This window comes from Scyliorhinus canicula, chromosome 2, assembly GCF_902713615.1.
Source record: "Scyliorhinus canicula chromosome 2, sScyCan1.1, whole genome shotgun sequence".
Lineage (NCBI taxonomy): Eukaryota > Metazoa > Chordata > Chondrichthyes > Carcharhiniformes > Scyliorhinidae > Scyliorhinus > Scyliorhinus canicula.
In genome coordinates, this window is record NC_052147.1 from 208,244,977 (window position 1) to 208,258,142 (window position 13,166).

A 13,166-nucleotide genomic window follows, 5' to 3' on the forward strand; every position below is an offset into this window, starting at 1 on the left:
TTTTTGACTTCCCATGTCGGTGCAACATCGTGGGCCGAAGGGCCTGTACTGCGCTGTATCGTTCTATGTTCTATCACTACACAGTACCAAATCTAGGATGGCCTGTTCTGTAGTTGGCTCCTCAACATTTTGATCCAGAAAACCATCCCGCATACACTCCAGAAATTTCTCCTCTATGGTATTGTGGCTAATTTGATTTTCCCAATCTCTATGAAGATTAAAATCGCCCATAATTACAGTTGTTCCTTTACCGCATGCATCTCTAATTTACTATTTAATGCCATTTCCAACAATATCACTGCAGTTTGGGGGTTTACATATGACAGCCACTAACGTTTTTTGCCCCTTGCTGTTTCTCAGCACTGCCCATACAGATTCCGCATTGTCGGAGCTAATGTCCTCCCTCACTATTATGTTAATTTCCTCCTTAGCCAACAATGCAACCTCACCGCCTTTTCCTTTTTGTCTGTCTCTCCTAAATACTGAATAGCCCTGGACATTTAGTCCTCATCCCTGGTCACCCTGCAGCCGTGGCTCCGTAATCCCGACTATATCATATCCATTCACTAATTAATGCTCTGCAATAAATCCTAAGATGCTGTCCAAGGCAAGGGAAGGAATTGCAGGGGCTTTGACACAAATTTTCAAATCCTGTCTGGCCACAGGTGAGGTGTCAGAGGACTGTTGGAAAGCTGATGTGACACCATTATTCAAAAGGGAAGTAGGGAAAAAAAACGGGTAACTACAGGCCAGTGAGCCTAACATCAGTGGTCGGGAAATTACGGGGAAAAATTCTGACGAACAGAATTAATCTCCGCTCGGAGAGGCACAGATTAATAAAGGATCGGCAACATAGCTTTGTCGGGGGAGATGATGTCTAACAAGCCATTATTACATTTTTCAAGGAGGTGACTAGGTAGATGAGGGCACTGCAGTTAATGTAACTTTTGACAAAATCCCGCATGGGAGACTGATCAAGAAGGTAAGAGCTAATGGGATCCAGGGGAATTTGGCAAATTGGATCCAAAATTGGCTTAGTGGCAGGAGGCAGAGGGTGATGGTCAACGGTTGTTTTTGTGACTGGAAGCCTGAGCCAGTGGTGTACCGCAGAGATCGGTGCTGGGTCCCTTGCTGTTGGTAGTGCACATAAGTGATTTAGATGTGAATGTGGGGGGTATGGGTCAGTAAGTTTGCAGATGACACAAAAATTGTGGTAAATAGCAAGGGGGAAAGCCTTAGATGACAGGGTGGTATAGATGGGCAGGTCAGATGGGCAGAATAGTGGCAAATGGAATTTGACCCTGAAAACTGTAAAGTGATGCATCTTGGGAGGATGACCAAGACAAGGGGAATGCACAATGAACGATAGGACACCAGGAAGTACAGAGGATCAGAGGGACTATGGGGTGCATGTCCATAGATTCCTGAAGGCAGCAGGACAGGTAGATAAGGTGGTTAAGATGGCGTATGGATACTTGATTTTATTAGCCAAGGCATAGAATATAAGAGAAGTGAGGTTATGATGGGGCTGTATAAAACACTCATTAGGCCACAGCTGGAGTACTGTGCACAGTTCTAGCCGCCACACTATAAGAAGGATGTGATTGCATTTAAAAGGGGCTGAGGAGATTCACCAGGATGTTTCCTGGGCTGTAACGTTTCAACTATGAAGACTGGCGGGATAGTCTGGGGTTGTTTTCCTTTGAGCAGCGAAGGCTGGGAAAGGACCTCATTAAGGTGTACTGAATTATAAGGGACATAACTAAGGAAGATAGGAAGAAACGTTTCCCCTTAGTAGAGGCTTCGATCAGGGGGCATAGATTTCAGGTTATTGGCAGGAGGTTTACATAGAACATACAGTGCAGAAGAGGCCATTCAGCCCATCGGGTCTGCACTGACCCACTTAAGCCCTCACTTCCACCCTATCCCAATAACCCGCCTAAACTTTTTGGACACTAAGGGCAATTTGGCATGGCCAATCCACCTAACCGGCACGTCTTTGGACTGTGGGAGGAAACCGGAGCACCCGGAGGAAACCCACGCAGACACGGGGAGAACGTGTAGACTCTGCACAGACAGTGACCCAGCGGAGAATCGAACCTCGGACCCTGGCGCTGTGAAGTCACAGTGCTATCCACTTGTGCTACCGTGCTGGGCAAATGGGTTTCAGGGAAAACTTTTTCACCTAGAGGGTGGTGGGAATCTGGAACTCTCTGCCTGAAAAGACGGGAGTGTGGGAATCCTCACAACATTTAAGAAGCATTTAGATAAGCACTTGAAAAGCTATAGCATACAAGACCAAGTGCTGGAAAATGGGATCAGAGTAGAAAGATGTTTGATAGCAACGCAGACACGATGGGCTAAATGGCCTCTTTCTGTGCTGTAAAACTCCAGTTTGCTTTTTTACTATATTGAGATTTCCTACTGTCTGTTGAAGAGTCTCATAACTTATAAATTTCTTGTGTTTTGCTAACTAGATTTACATCAGTAAATGCTCCATGCCCAATGATTATTGAGTCCCTCCGTATTTCCACATTAATGTTTTGTCATATTCAATCTCCTGAAATTTGTAATTTTATTTAATGCTCACGTCCTTAATAACCACATCTACATGCCAAAGATATATACCTGCAGCACACATCAAAAACATTAATTGTTCTTACTTATGTTATATCTGGTATATTTACCTAAAGAAATGGTTGAATGCATTTATATATTGTACTATATTGACTATTTTTATCTAATTTTTAAACTTCAACAGACCATGTGTACAGATAAATCCTGGGAAGTATTACTGAGTCACGTAATCTGTGAACTGTCAAAAGGAAAGCTTTACTGTACAGGTGACGCAGATCAAGTAACAATGGTATGTACCATATGAACTTGCACATTTGACATTTTAAAGTAAATTTGATGAGGATCCTCCAATCAATTTTTTCTAAAATATTAGCCCTATTGCCTTGCTTCTACATTATTTACCTATTCCTTTAAATGAAAAAAAATGTTCAGTTTTATCACTAAGGGCAGCCCGGTGGCACAGTGGTTAGCATTGCTGCCTACAGCGCTGAGGACCTGGGTTCGAATCCCGGCCCTGGGTCACTGTCTGTGTGGAGTTTGCACATTCTCCCCGTGTCTGCGTGGGTTTTGCCCCCACACCCCAAAAGATGTGCAGAATAGGTGGATTGGCCACGCTAAATTGCCCCTTAATTGGAAAAGGTAATTGGGTACTCTAAATTAATTTTTTTTTAAAGTTTTATCACTAAATCTGTGGAGCCTAAGTTTTGGATCACCATATTGAAGCTGCTTCGTGTATTCCTGGTAACAGAGGGACAAATAGAACATTTAAACCTTGGAAGCAGTTTCCATAAGAGCCACAAGACTTTGTCACATAACGCTTATGAGGGAATGTAACTGATGACCTTGCACAGTCTTAGGAAGAGGAGAATGAGGCAGGACATTCTCAAGGTTTTTAAATGGAATAGAAATAGTTAATCTTACGCATATAAGTTAAACTGACTGTGTAATATAAAAAACAAAGATACAACCAGTAACGGGAACGTTTAGGATTGATGCCAGTAAGTCTTTATCAAAAGAATGACCAAAATCTGGAATAGTCTCCCAACAAGGATAATAGAGGCAGCAAAATGCTGTGATGGTAGATTGAATGGCGGATATATTTCTCTGAAAGGATAAATAAAATTAATCATCGTTTCCATAGCTGTATGTAGTGATCTGATGCATTATTTCAACACATCTTCCTGGCAACCTGTGCATTGTGCATGTAGTGTCGAGAAAAAATAAACTTTCTAGCTTTTGTCTTTCACAGTTGTGAAACCATGCCCTCTTGCTGCCTTGATGTCTCTATTTCAGATTTACAGTATGCCACTAAGTACCTGAGGTACCCTATAAACTGCCTCTAAGTTATTGTTCTACATATTTGAGGAATCCTGGCTTATCAAGTAGCTTCTTCATAGATTTTCCTTCGGAAACTTTCTCTCAATTTCAACTTTCATTTTGATCACATTCTATCCAAAATTTTTTAGACAATTGCAATCTAGTGATCGCTTCTCACAACTTTATTATTGCAGGCGTGATGCAACAGAAACATTTCTAAGTTCATATGTGGTGGGTTTTTCAGGGATCTTCCCACCGGCTTTGCCTGCGAGTTCCCCACTGCTATCCAATGACACTTTGTCACTTTATTGGGCCCTGGGGAGTTTCTCACCAGTTTAACCCACACTTAGGGCCCAATCCACCAGCTGCATTGCGATCTCGATGTACCGTGGTGCGGCTGGTGAGTGCCGGGAGAGGCCTCTTGCGAGCTTTCCGGCAGTCTTCACAACTCGCGGGATCCACCCAAATCCCACGAGGATCCCGCCCTTGAGCGGCATGTCAAACGGCGTGCGCTGATGTTGGTTTTAAACGACTTCAGCGAACTTACTCGGGATCCACTGCCTTGCAGGATCCACCGGCCTCCTTAATGAGGCCACAGCCGGGCGCTGTTCAGCACTGTCCCACACAAACGCGGAACAGGTGGAATGGCACCCAAGGGGTCTCTTGAGCACTTCCAGACCCCGGGGTGGTCAGGGACAGGGCAGAGTGGCTCTCTGGCCCTCTCTCTGGAATACGAGCACTGTGGCAGAGCCCAGCTGGCATATTGGCACTGCCACGGGTTGTCCTCATTGGGGGATGTGGGGTAGTGTCCATGTGTGTGGGGGGTGACATTGCCAGTGGGTAGTGGTGTGAGGGACCCACAAGCTCACTTAGAGATCGGGGCACCCTTTCAAAATGGCGGCCTGATCTCAGAGTTCAGCTCTCCAGTGCTAGAAAAAATTCTACAGCCCGATTCTCTGAAGAAATATCAAAGTTAATTTGTGGCGGGTTTTTAAGGGCGATTCCCGCCGACTCTACCAGCGAGTTCCCTACAGTTATTCAATGACTCTTAGTCACTTTTTTGGGCCCTGGGGAATTTCTCACCGGTTTAGCCCACACTCAGAATTTCTTTCACCCACCCAACCTCCCGGAGGCCCCTACTTACTTGCCCTGCACTCCCCACCCTTCAAAACCCCCTCCACCCTCATTTTGTGGGCATGGCCCCCAACGCCCCCTGACCCTTGGCAGTGCCACCCTGGCACTCTGGCAGAGCTACTGCTGGCTTGGCAGTGCTACCTGGGCACCTTGGTGCCAGCTGGGCAGTGCCACGGTGCCTGTGTTCCATGGGGAAGGCCAGGGAGCCACCCTGCATTTACTCTGACCATCCTGTGGTCTTCGGTAGCCCAGGAGACAGCCCGGATGCTGTTTCGTCTGGTCCACGCTTGTTTGGACCAGCACTGATCGGCACGCAGCTGCAGCCTCGGGGAGACTAAAGAATTAAGGGCAGCCACTGGATCCTGCACAGATAAGTCGTAAGTAGGTTTACGATCTAATTCCGTGAGCATCTTCTGGTGTTGCCCATTTGGGGCAGGGTTCCGACTCTGACGTCTCATGGGTCTTTGGAGAATCCCGAAGGTGCAAAGCCTGTCAGGAGGCTCACTGGAGGCCTTTCCCAGCATTTTCCGGCCACGTTAGGCTGGTGAGAGCCCAATGCGGCCGGAAATGTGCGCCCAATGTGGGCCAAACCAGTGAGAAACTCCCCAGACCAAAAAACTGACTTAAGTGTCATTGAATAGAGCTGGGGAACTTGCTGAGAGAGCAGGTGGGAAACACCTTGTAAAACCCACCACAAATTAGCTTGGAAATTCTTTGGGTGAATCACGCCCTTAGAATGTTTTCAAGGGCATGGCCACCGTCTGCTCCTGAGCTTTGGTATTGCCATCCTGGCACCTGGGCACCCTTGCACTGGCACCCAGGCAGTGCTCCTGCCAGCTTGGCAGTGTCAACGTGCGCCCTGGGAAGTGCCATGGTACTGCATTCCAGGAGGAGAGCCAGGGGGAACCTTGCAATATCCCTGACTACCCAAGGTGCTGCATTCCAGGGGGAGAGCCAGGTGGAACTTTGCACTATCCCTGACTACCCAGGGGACTGCAATAGCCTGGGAGACCCTCCAGGTGCCGTTCTGCCTGGTCCACGTTTGTGGGACCAGTGCTGAATGGCGCCCGGCTGCGGCCTCGCTGGGGAGGCCTGTAGATCCAGGGTACCTTCACCGGTCGGTTTAAAACTGACTTTGGCACCCGCCGATTAGTTGCTTCACAGGAGCGTTATCAGACAAAATGTGACACTGAACCACCTAAGGAGATATTAGAATAGGTGACCAAAATCTTGTTTCAAGAGGTAGTTTTTTTTTAATGGTTTTAAGCGAGGTAGGGAGATAATTCCATTGCTTAGCACATAGACAGCTGAAGCCATGGCCACCTTTGGTGAGGGAGAAGAAATTGGTCAGATTGGAGGAACACCAAGTTTTCATGGGAGGGCTAAATGCCATTAGAGATTGTGAGGGTAAAAGCCATGGAGTAATTTCAACATGTGAGTGAGAATGTTAAAATCAAGCATACTTGGGACAGTGAACCAAAATAGGTCATCAAGCACAAGGGCATTAGGTAAACAAGCGTGAGTTAGGATACATGCAGCAAAGTTTTGGGCGAGTTCAAGTTTATGTAGGGCGGAGGAGGATGGGAGGCTATCCAAGAAAGCATTGCAGCAGTCAAAATCATGAGGTAACAGGAGCATGGATGAGGTCTACAGCAGCAGATGGGCTGAGGCCAGTGTGGAGACAAGAGAAATTACAGGTGATATTTGCATTATTTTGTTAAATGAATTGATTAGAAAAAGTTAATGTAACTGCTCAAGAAAAATAACAGTAATGTATAATACATTTGAGTCTGAGTGGGCAGTGTTTGTGATTTAGTGTCTTTTGAGGGCTGGGATAAATATTTATACAACATATAGACTCAGTAAACATATCCACATTATCTCATGTAGAGGAAGCACATCATCTTTTCCATAAACTGTGATAACTCGGTCACAATGTTACGGTAAAGGCATCCACAGTTTCTAATAGCTTCATCCCGCAAGTAACAATAGCAAATTACTCGACTATATAATAAATTACACTCTGCGGCACTATTAAATGATTCACATGCGGCATAGAAAATAAATATAAAGACATAATCTTTAAAAAAAATTAAGCTTAATACAAATAGAGTCTGTTGAATATTTTTGAGTATGTTAATTTTTTTATTGGTAAGGGGGCAATTTTAATATGTTAGCCTCTGCTATGAGTTGGGAACTCAAACATAGAACACTACAGCGCAGTACGGGCCCTTCGGCCCTCGATGTTGCGCCGACCTGTGAAACCATCTGAAGCCTATCTGACCTATACTATTCCATTTTCATCCATATGTCTATCCAGTGACCACTTAAATGCCCTTAAAGTTGGCGAGTCTACTACTGTTGCAGGCAGGGCGTTCCACACCCCTACTACTCTCTGAGTAAAGAAACTGCCTCTGACATCTGTCCTTTATCTACCACCCCTCAATTTAAAGCTATGTCCCCTCGTGTTGGTCATCACCATCCGAGGAAAGAGACTCTCACTGTCCACCCTATCTAACCCTCTGACTATCTTATATGTCTCTATTAAGTCACCTCTCAGCCTTCTCCTCTCTAACGAAAACAACCTCAATTCCCTGAGCCTTTCCTCGTAAGACCTTCCCTCCATACCAGGCAACATCCTAGTAAATCTCCTCTGAACCCTTTCCAAAGCTTCCACATCCTTCCTATAATGTGGTGACCAGAACTGCACGCAGTACTCCAGGTGCGGCCGCACCAGAGTTATGTACAGCTGCAGCATGACCTTGTGGTTCCGAAACTCAATCCCCCTGCTTATAAAGGCTAGCACACCACATGCCTTCTTAACAGCCCTATTAACCTGGGTGGCAACTTTCAGGGATTTATGTACCTGGATGCCGAGATCTCTGTTCATCTACACCACCAAGAATCTTGCCATTCGCCCAGTACTCTGCATTCCTGTTACTCCTTCCAAAGTGAACCACCTCACACTTTTCCGCATTAAACTCCATCTGCCACCTCTCAGCCCACCTCTGCAGCTTACCTATGTCCCTCTGTATCCTATAACATCCTTCAGCACTATCCACAACTCCACCGACCTTCGTGTCATCTGCAAATTTACTAACCCATCCTTCTACACCCTCTTCCAGGTCATTTATAAAAATGACAAACAGCAGTGGCCCCAAAACAGATCCTTGCGGTACACCACTAGTAACTGAACTCCAGGATGAACATTTGCCATCAACCACCACCCTCTGTCTTCTTTCAGCTAGCCAATTACTGATCCAAACCGCTAAATCACCTTCAATCCCATACTTCCTTATTTTCTGCAATAGCCTACCGTGGGGAACCTTATCAAACGCCTTACTGAAATCCATTTACACCACATCAACAGCTTTACCCTGATCCACCTGTTTGGTCACCTTCTCAAAAAACTCAATAAGGTTTGTGAGGCATGACCTACCCTTCACAAAACCGTGTTGACTATCGCTAATCAACTTGTTCTTTTCAAGATGATTATAAACCCTATCTCTTATAACCTTTTCCAACATTTTACCCACAACCGAAGTAAGGCTCACAGGTCTATAATTACCAGGGTTGTCTCTACTCCCCTTCTTGAACAAGGGGACAACATTTGCTATCCTCCAGTCTTCCGGCACTATTCCTGTCGACAAAGACGACATAAAGATCAAGGCCAAAGGCTCTGCAATCTCCTCCCTTGCAGTAGGACTTCTAGAAAATCAAATAATATGGAGTTCACTAATTATAGTTTAATACTTTTTACGTTTTATGGCTACTATGAAACTTTTGATGAAATATAAAACCAGTGTTTAAATAACTCTAGCAAGATTAAAATTCTGCCATTCATTTAAAATTACCTAGAAATTGCTTGCTTTCTTTCAGAATTTGTGCTTTATTTTTAATTCATCAGCTTAGCACCAGTGCCTGGTCTCCTCAGTCCATTGAATACAGCATCCAGCAGTTCTGCCTGCCTTTCCTCAGGTCTACAAGCCTTCTTCAACACCACCTGTTTGGTGATGATCTTCCCAGTTGTCAGGTATCTCAACACACTTCTAATCAGCATGTGATGCGATATGCTATTTCATTACTAACCTTGACTTTAATAAATAAACATACGTATACTGTTACATGTAATCTGACAATAAGGTTCTTTAAAAATAAGGTCTCAGTGATTGTTTGCCATATTCATTTATTTTCCATTTAACATGACATTTCTATGTCCGGGTTCGATCCCGGCTCTGGGTCACTGTCCGTGTGGAGTTTGCACATTCTCCCCGTGTCTGCGTGGGTCTCACCCCTACAACTCATAGATGTGCAGGGTAGGTGAATTGGCCACACCAATATTCACTTTTCCACTGCCTTAGTTGTATCTACCATTTAGTGTGTAGTTTGTACTTTATAATTGACCACAATTAGCCTGTTACTTCATGTTTAACATCACTGATACCCTAACCACCTGCACTCTACTTGAGAATGTGGAGAATGGAGGATTTTAGGAATATTGTTTCTAAAAATTGTGGCAATTTAACGGTTAAAAGCCTGGGGTTGTAATGTGTTTGACTAAAGTGGCCATGTGTATAAAAAGAATTTTGTTTGCAGGGCCTGGGAGCCTTTAGGAGCCAGAAGATGAAATTGACCAGAGGGATGTGGTTTTCAGTTTGGGCTAATGCACTGTGGTTTGACTGGAGAAAGTCCCTGAGCGGTTGATATGCTTTCAACCTGGAGAGTTAAGTTGGTTTGCAACTTGGGAAGATTATATCATTGCTGGGTGGAGATGAGGGATGCAAAGGCATTTTGGAAAAGCTTTGGAGAAGAGTTGAAGTCTGATCTGTCTGACACTGAAACCACAATTCTCTCACTGGATAGTTAGGAAAACAGTAATAATATTTAAGCAGAGTAGTGTTGCCTGAGCACAAGGAAGAAGCTGAACAAGTCCCGAAAGACGTGCTGTTAGGTGAATTGGACATTCTGAATTCACCCGCTGTGTCCCCAAACAGGCGCCGGAGTGTGGCGACTGGGGACTTTTCACAGTAATTTCATTGCGGTGTTAATGTAAGCCTACTTGTGACTATAATAAGATTATTATTATTCTGCTTGCAGGCGTTGGTTTTGGCCCCTTTTACCTGAAATTTGGAGAATTTCAGTAGAAACGTTGTGTGGAGGGGGATAAGTTCTTCCTCGGATGGGCATGTCTGCAGGCTACCAAACTTGACAGAAGACAGTGAGAGCCCAGGCTAAAGTGTTAGAGGAGACTCGTGGCGCAGCATCAATTATAAAAATGGCAGAGGGGGAAGGGTCACTATCGACTGGAAAGCTGCAACTAGAATAGTTGATGACCTTCATTAAGGGTGAATTTTGGCAGCAGCATAAGGAAATGCAGAACGACTGGTCTAAGGCGATTGAGGGGGCAGTGCCACCTCTTCACGGGACCTTGGAACGGGTGGAGAAGAACCTAGAGGTGCAGACGACAATGATCCAGGAATTGGAGACGGTGGTGTCTGACCAGAGTGAGCAGATTGTGTCGTTAGAGGCGGAGATGGCGATCCTGGGTACATGTGTAAGACACTGCGAGCAAAGATGGAGGATGAGGAAAATAGATCCAAGCCTTCCAGAGAGAGTGGAGGGATCAAGCGCAACGGGCTATGTCGCGATTATGCTGGCCAGGTTGGTGGAATAGAAGGTGTTGGACAAGGCTCTGGAGGTGGAATGGGCCCATAAGTCCATGAGGCAGAGGCCAAGAGTGGGGATGGTGATTGTGCACATCCAGAAGTTCCAGGACGAAGAAAAGATTCTGAGGTGGGCGCAGCGTTCGGGACTGCAAGTGGGAAGGAATCCGAACCCGGATCTATCAGGACATTGGAGGCGGAGCTGGCCAGGAGACGGGCGGGATTTAACAAGGCCAAGGCAGTGCTGTATCGGCGTCAGATTCGATTTGGGATGATGCACCCAGGCAGATTTGGGGTAACTTTCGAGGGCCGGGAATATTACTTTTGGATGCTGGAGGGGGAGAATTACTTTATTGAGGAACAGAAGCTGGGGGAGGGCTGAGGGGAGAACTTGGATGGAAGTGTTATCTCTGCGAAAGTTTGTTATCTGTTTCTGTTTGCTGACTGGAAAAAGTTGTATGGGGGGTGGTTGCATCCCCTCACCCCTGTTTTTGTGTGTTGTTTGGGTTTTATGTATCTTTTGCATTTTTTATTGTTGGTCCATTTTGTCTTTCTTGTATTTTGGTATTTTCGTACGGAAGTTTAATTACTGTTTGTTTTAGATGGGGCTCTTCGGTGTTGGGGTATAGTGTTTATTTTTAATGCACTCTGTGGTTATGCTCGGTGCAGGGCATAAGGGGTTGATGTGGGCACGGGTGGGGCGGCTCGAGAATGCTCTGTAGGGGACCCATGTTGGGATGATGCTTATGGTGGGTGGAGTGCGGGGTATGGAAGGGCCAGGGATGAAATTCGAAGAAGAAGGGGGGGGGTGCCTGTCAGATGGAGGTGTGGGGGATGGTGGGTTTTTGGGAAGGCCTTCGGGTGGGAGGGCTGCGGTGATAGCAGGGAATGCTAGTGAAGTAGGATGGGAGGGCTGCGGTGGTTAGCCTGTGGGGAGGGTTGGGGGCGGGAGATGGGGGGGGCAGCAACGAGGCAGTTATAGAGAATGAGTTTCATCATGGACGGGGTGGAGGGCCATCCTGGATGGACCCGATCCAGAGTGGGGTTGGGGACGGAGCTTGAGGGTGATGATAACGGTCTCTAGGGAGGAGGGGAGGCAGAAGCCTCTGGTGAGAATCATGACATGGTATGTCCACGGGCAAAATGGGCTGGTAAAATGATCCCGGGTGTTCGCGCACTTTAAGGGCGAGATTCTCCGCAAATGCGGAGAATCGTAAAGGCTGCCGTGGGACAGGCCGTGACCCACAGCAGCCTTCACGCCCACTTCCGGGGCCGATTCTCCCCCCCGGGCGGGGCTAGGAGCGCGGCCCCGTGCGTCACGACCGTCGTCAAGGCCACACGTCAAGCGTCACGCCGGCTGACGTGGCCGATGATGTCAGCTGCGCATGCGCAGGTTGGACAACGCCAATCCACGCATGCGCAGTTGGCGTCTTTTCCCTCAGCCGCCCCGCATGACGCGACGGCTTGATCTTGCGGGGCGGCGGAGGGAAAAGAGTGCGTCCGTTACAGACGCACGGCCCGCGATCGGTGGGCACCGATCGTGGGCCTATGCCCCCCTTGGCACGGCCATGGTACTGCCGTGCCAATCGGGCCCCCAGATGCCCCAAACGGGCATCTGCCGCCCGTTTCACGACGACAGCGAGCAGGTGTGTTTGCTGCCATGTTGAAATGGGCGTGAAGGCTCGGCCCATCGGCCTCAGAGAATCGCCGCTCGCCGTAAAAAACGCGAGCGGTGATTCGTGGCGTGGGTCGGGTGAGAGGTGGGGAGAATAGCGGAAGGGTATGAAAAATGTCGGGAGGCCCTCCCGCTATTCTCCCACCCTGCGTGGGGGGCCGAGAATCGCGCCCTAAGTGTTCGAGAGCAGAGGTGATTTTCTTGCAGCAAATGCATCCCCAAGTGAATGATAAGATGAGGTTGAGGAAGGGTATGGCAAGTTTTCGACTCGGGGTTTGACCCGAAGTCAAGGGGGGTTGCCATGTTGTGGAGCACGAAAACCGGGTTTGCGGGATCCGGCGGGGAGTTTTGTGATGGTGGGTGGGGTGCTGGTGAGCACTCCGGTGGTGTTGGTGAATGTATATGTACCTAATTGGGATGATTTATGAAATGACTTGGGGGAAATCCCGGTCTTGGACCCTCACTAGCTTATTATGGGGGGGATTTAAATTGTGTATTGGAGCCGAGGGTAGATAGGTCGAGCCCTAAGTCAATGGGGCGATTGAGAATTGCACTAGAGCTGGGAGCATACATGGAGAGGATAGAGATGATGGATTCGTGGAGGTTTGGGCACCCGGGAGAGAGCGTATATTCCTTCTTCTCGCATGTGTATCGAGTTTATTCTAAGATTGACATTTTTGTGGGGAGCCGGGCAGTGTTGATGGGGATGGAAGGTGCGGAGTATATGGGAATAATGATTTTGGACCATGCTCCGCACTTTCTAGGCTTGAGACTTCGATCAAGTCAGGTGCAGAGACCGG

At 47.1% G+C, this 13,166-nt stretch overlaps 1 protein-coding gene across 1 annotated transcript in view; it reads left to right on the plus strand.

Moving 5' to 3' along the window:
* Nucleotides 1-13,166, plus strand: part of ubr3 (ubiquitin protein ligase E3 component n-recognin 3) — a 466,944-nt gene that overhangs the window by 407,274 nt on the left and 46,504 nt on the right. The window contains exons 34-35 of the mRNA XM_038790293.1: nt 2,762-2,866; nt 8,936-9,061. Coding sequence (XP_038646221.1) covers nt 2,762-2,866; nt 8,936-9,061 — 231 coding nt within the window. The remainder of the gene's footprint in view (nt 1-2,761; nt 2,867-8,935; nt 9,062-13,166) is intronic.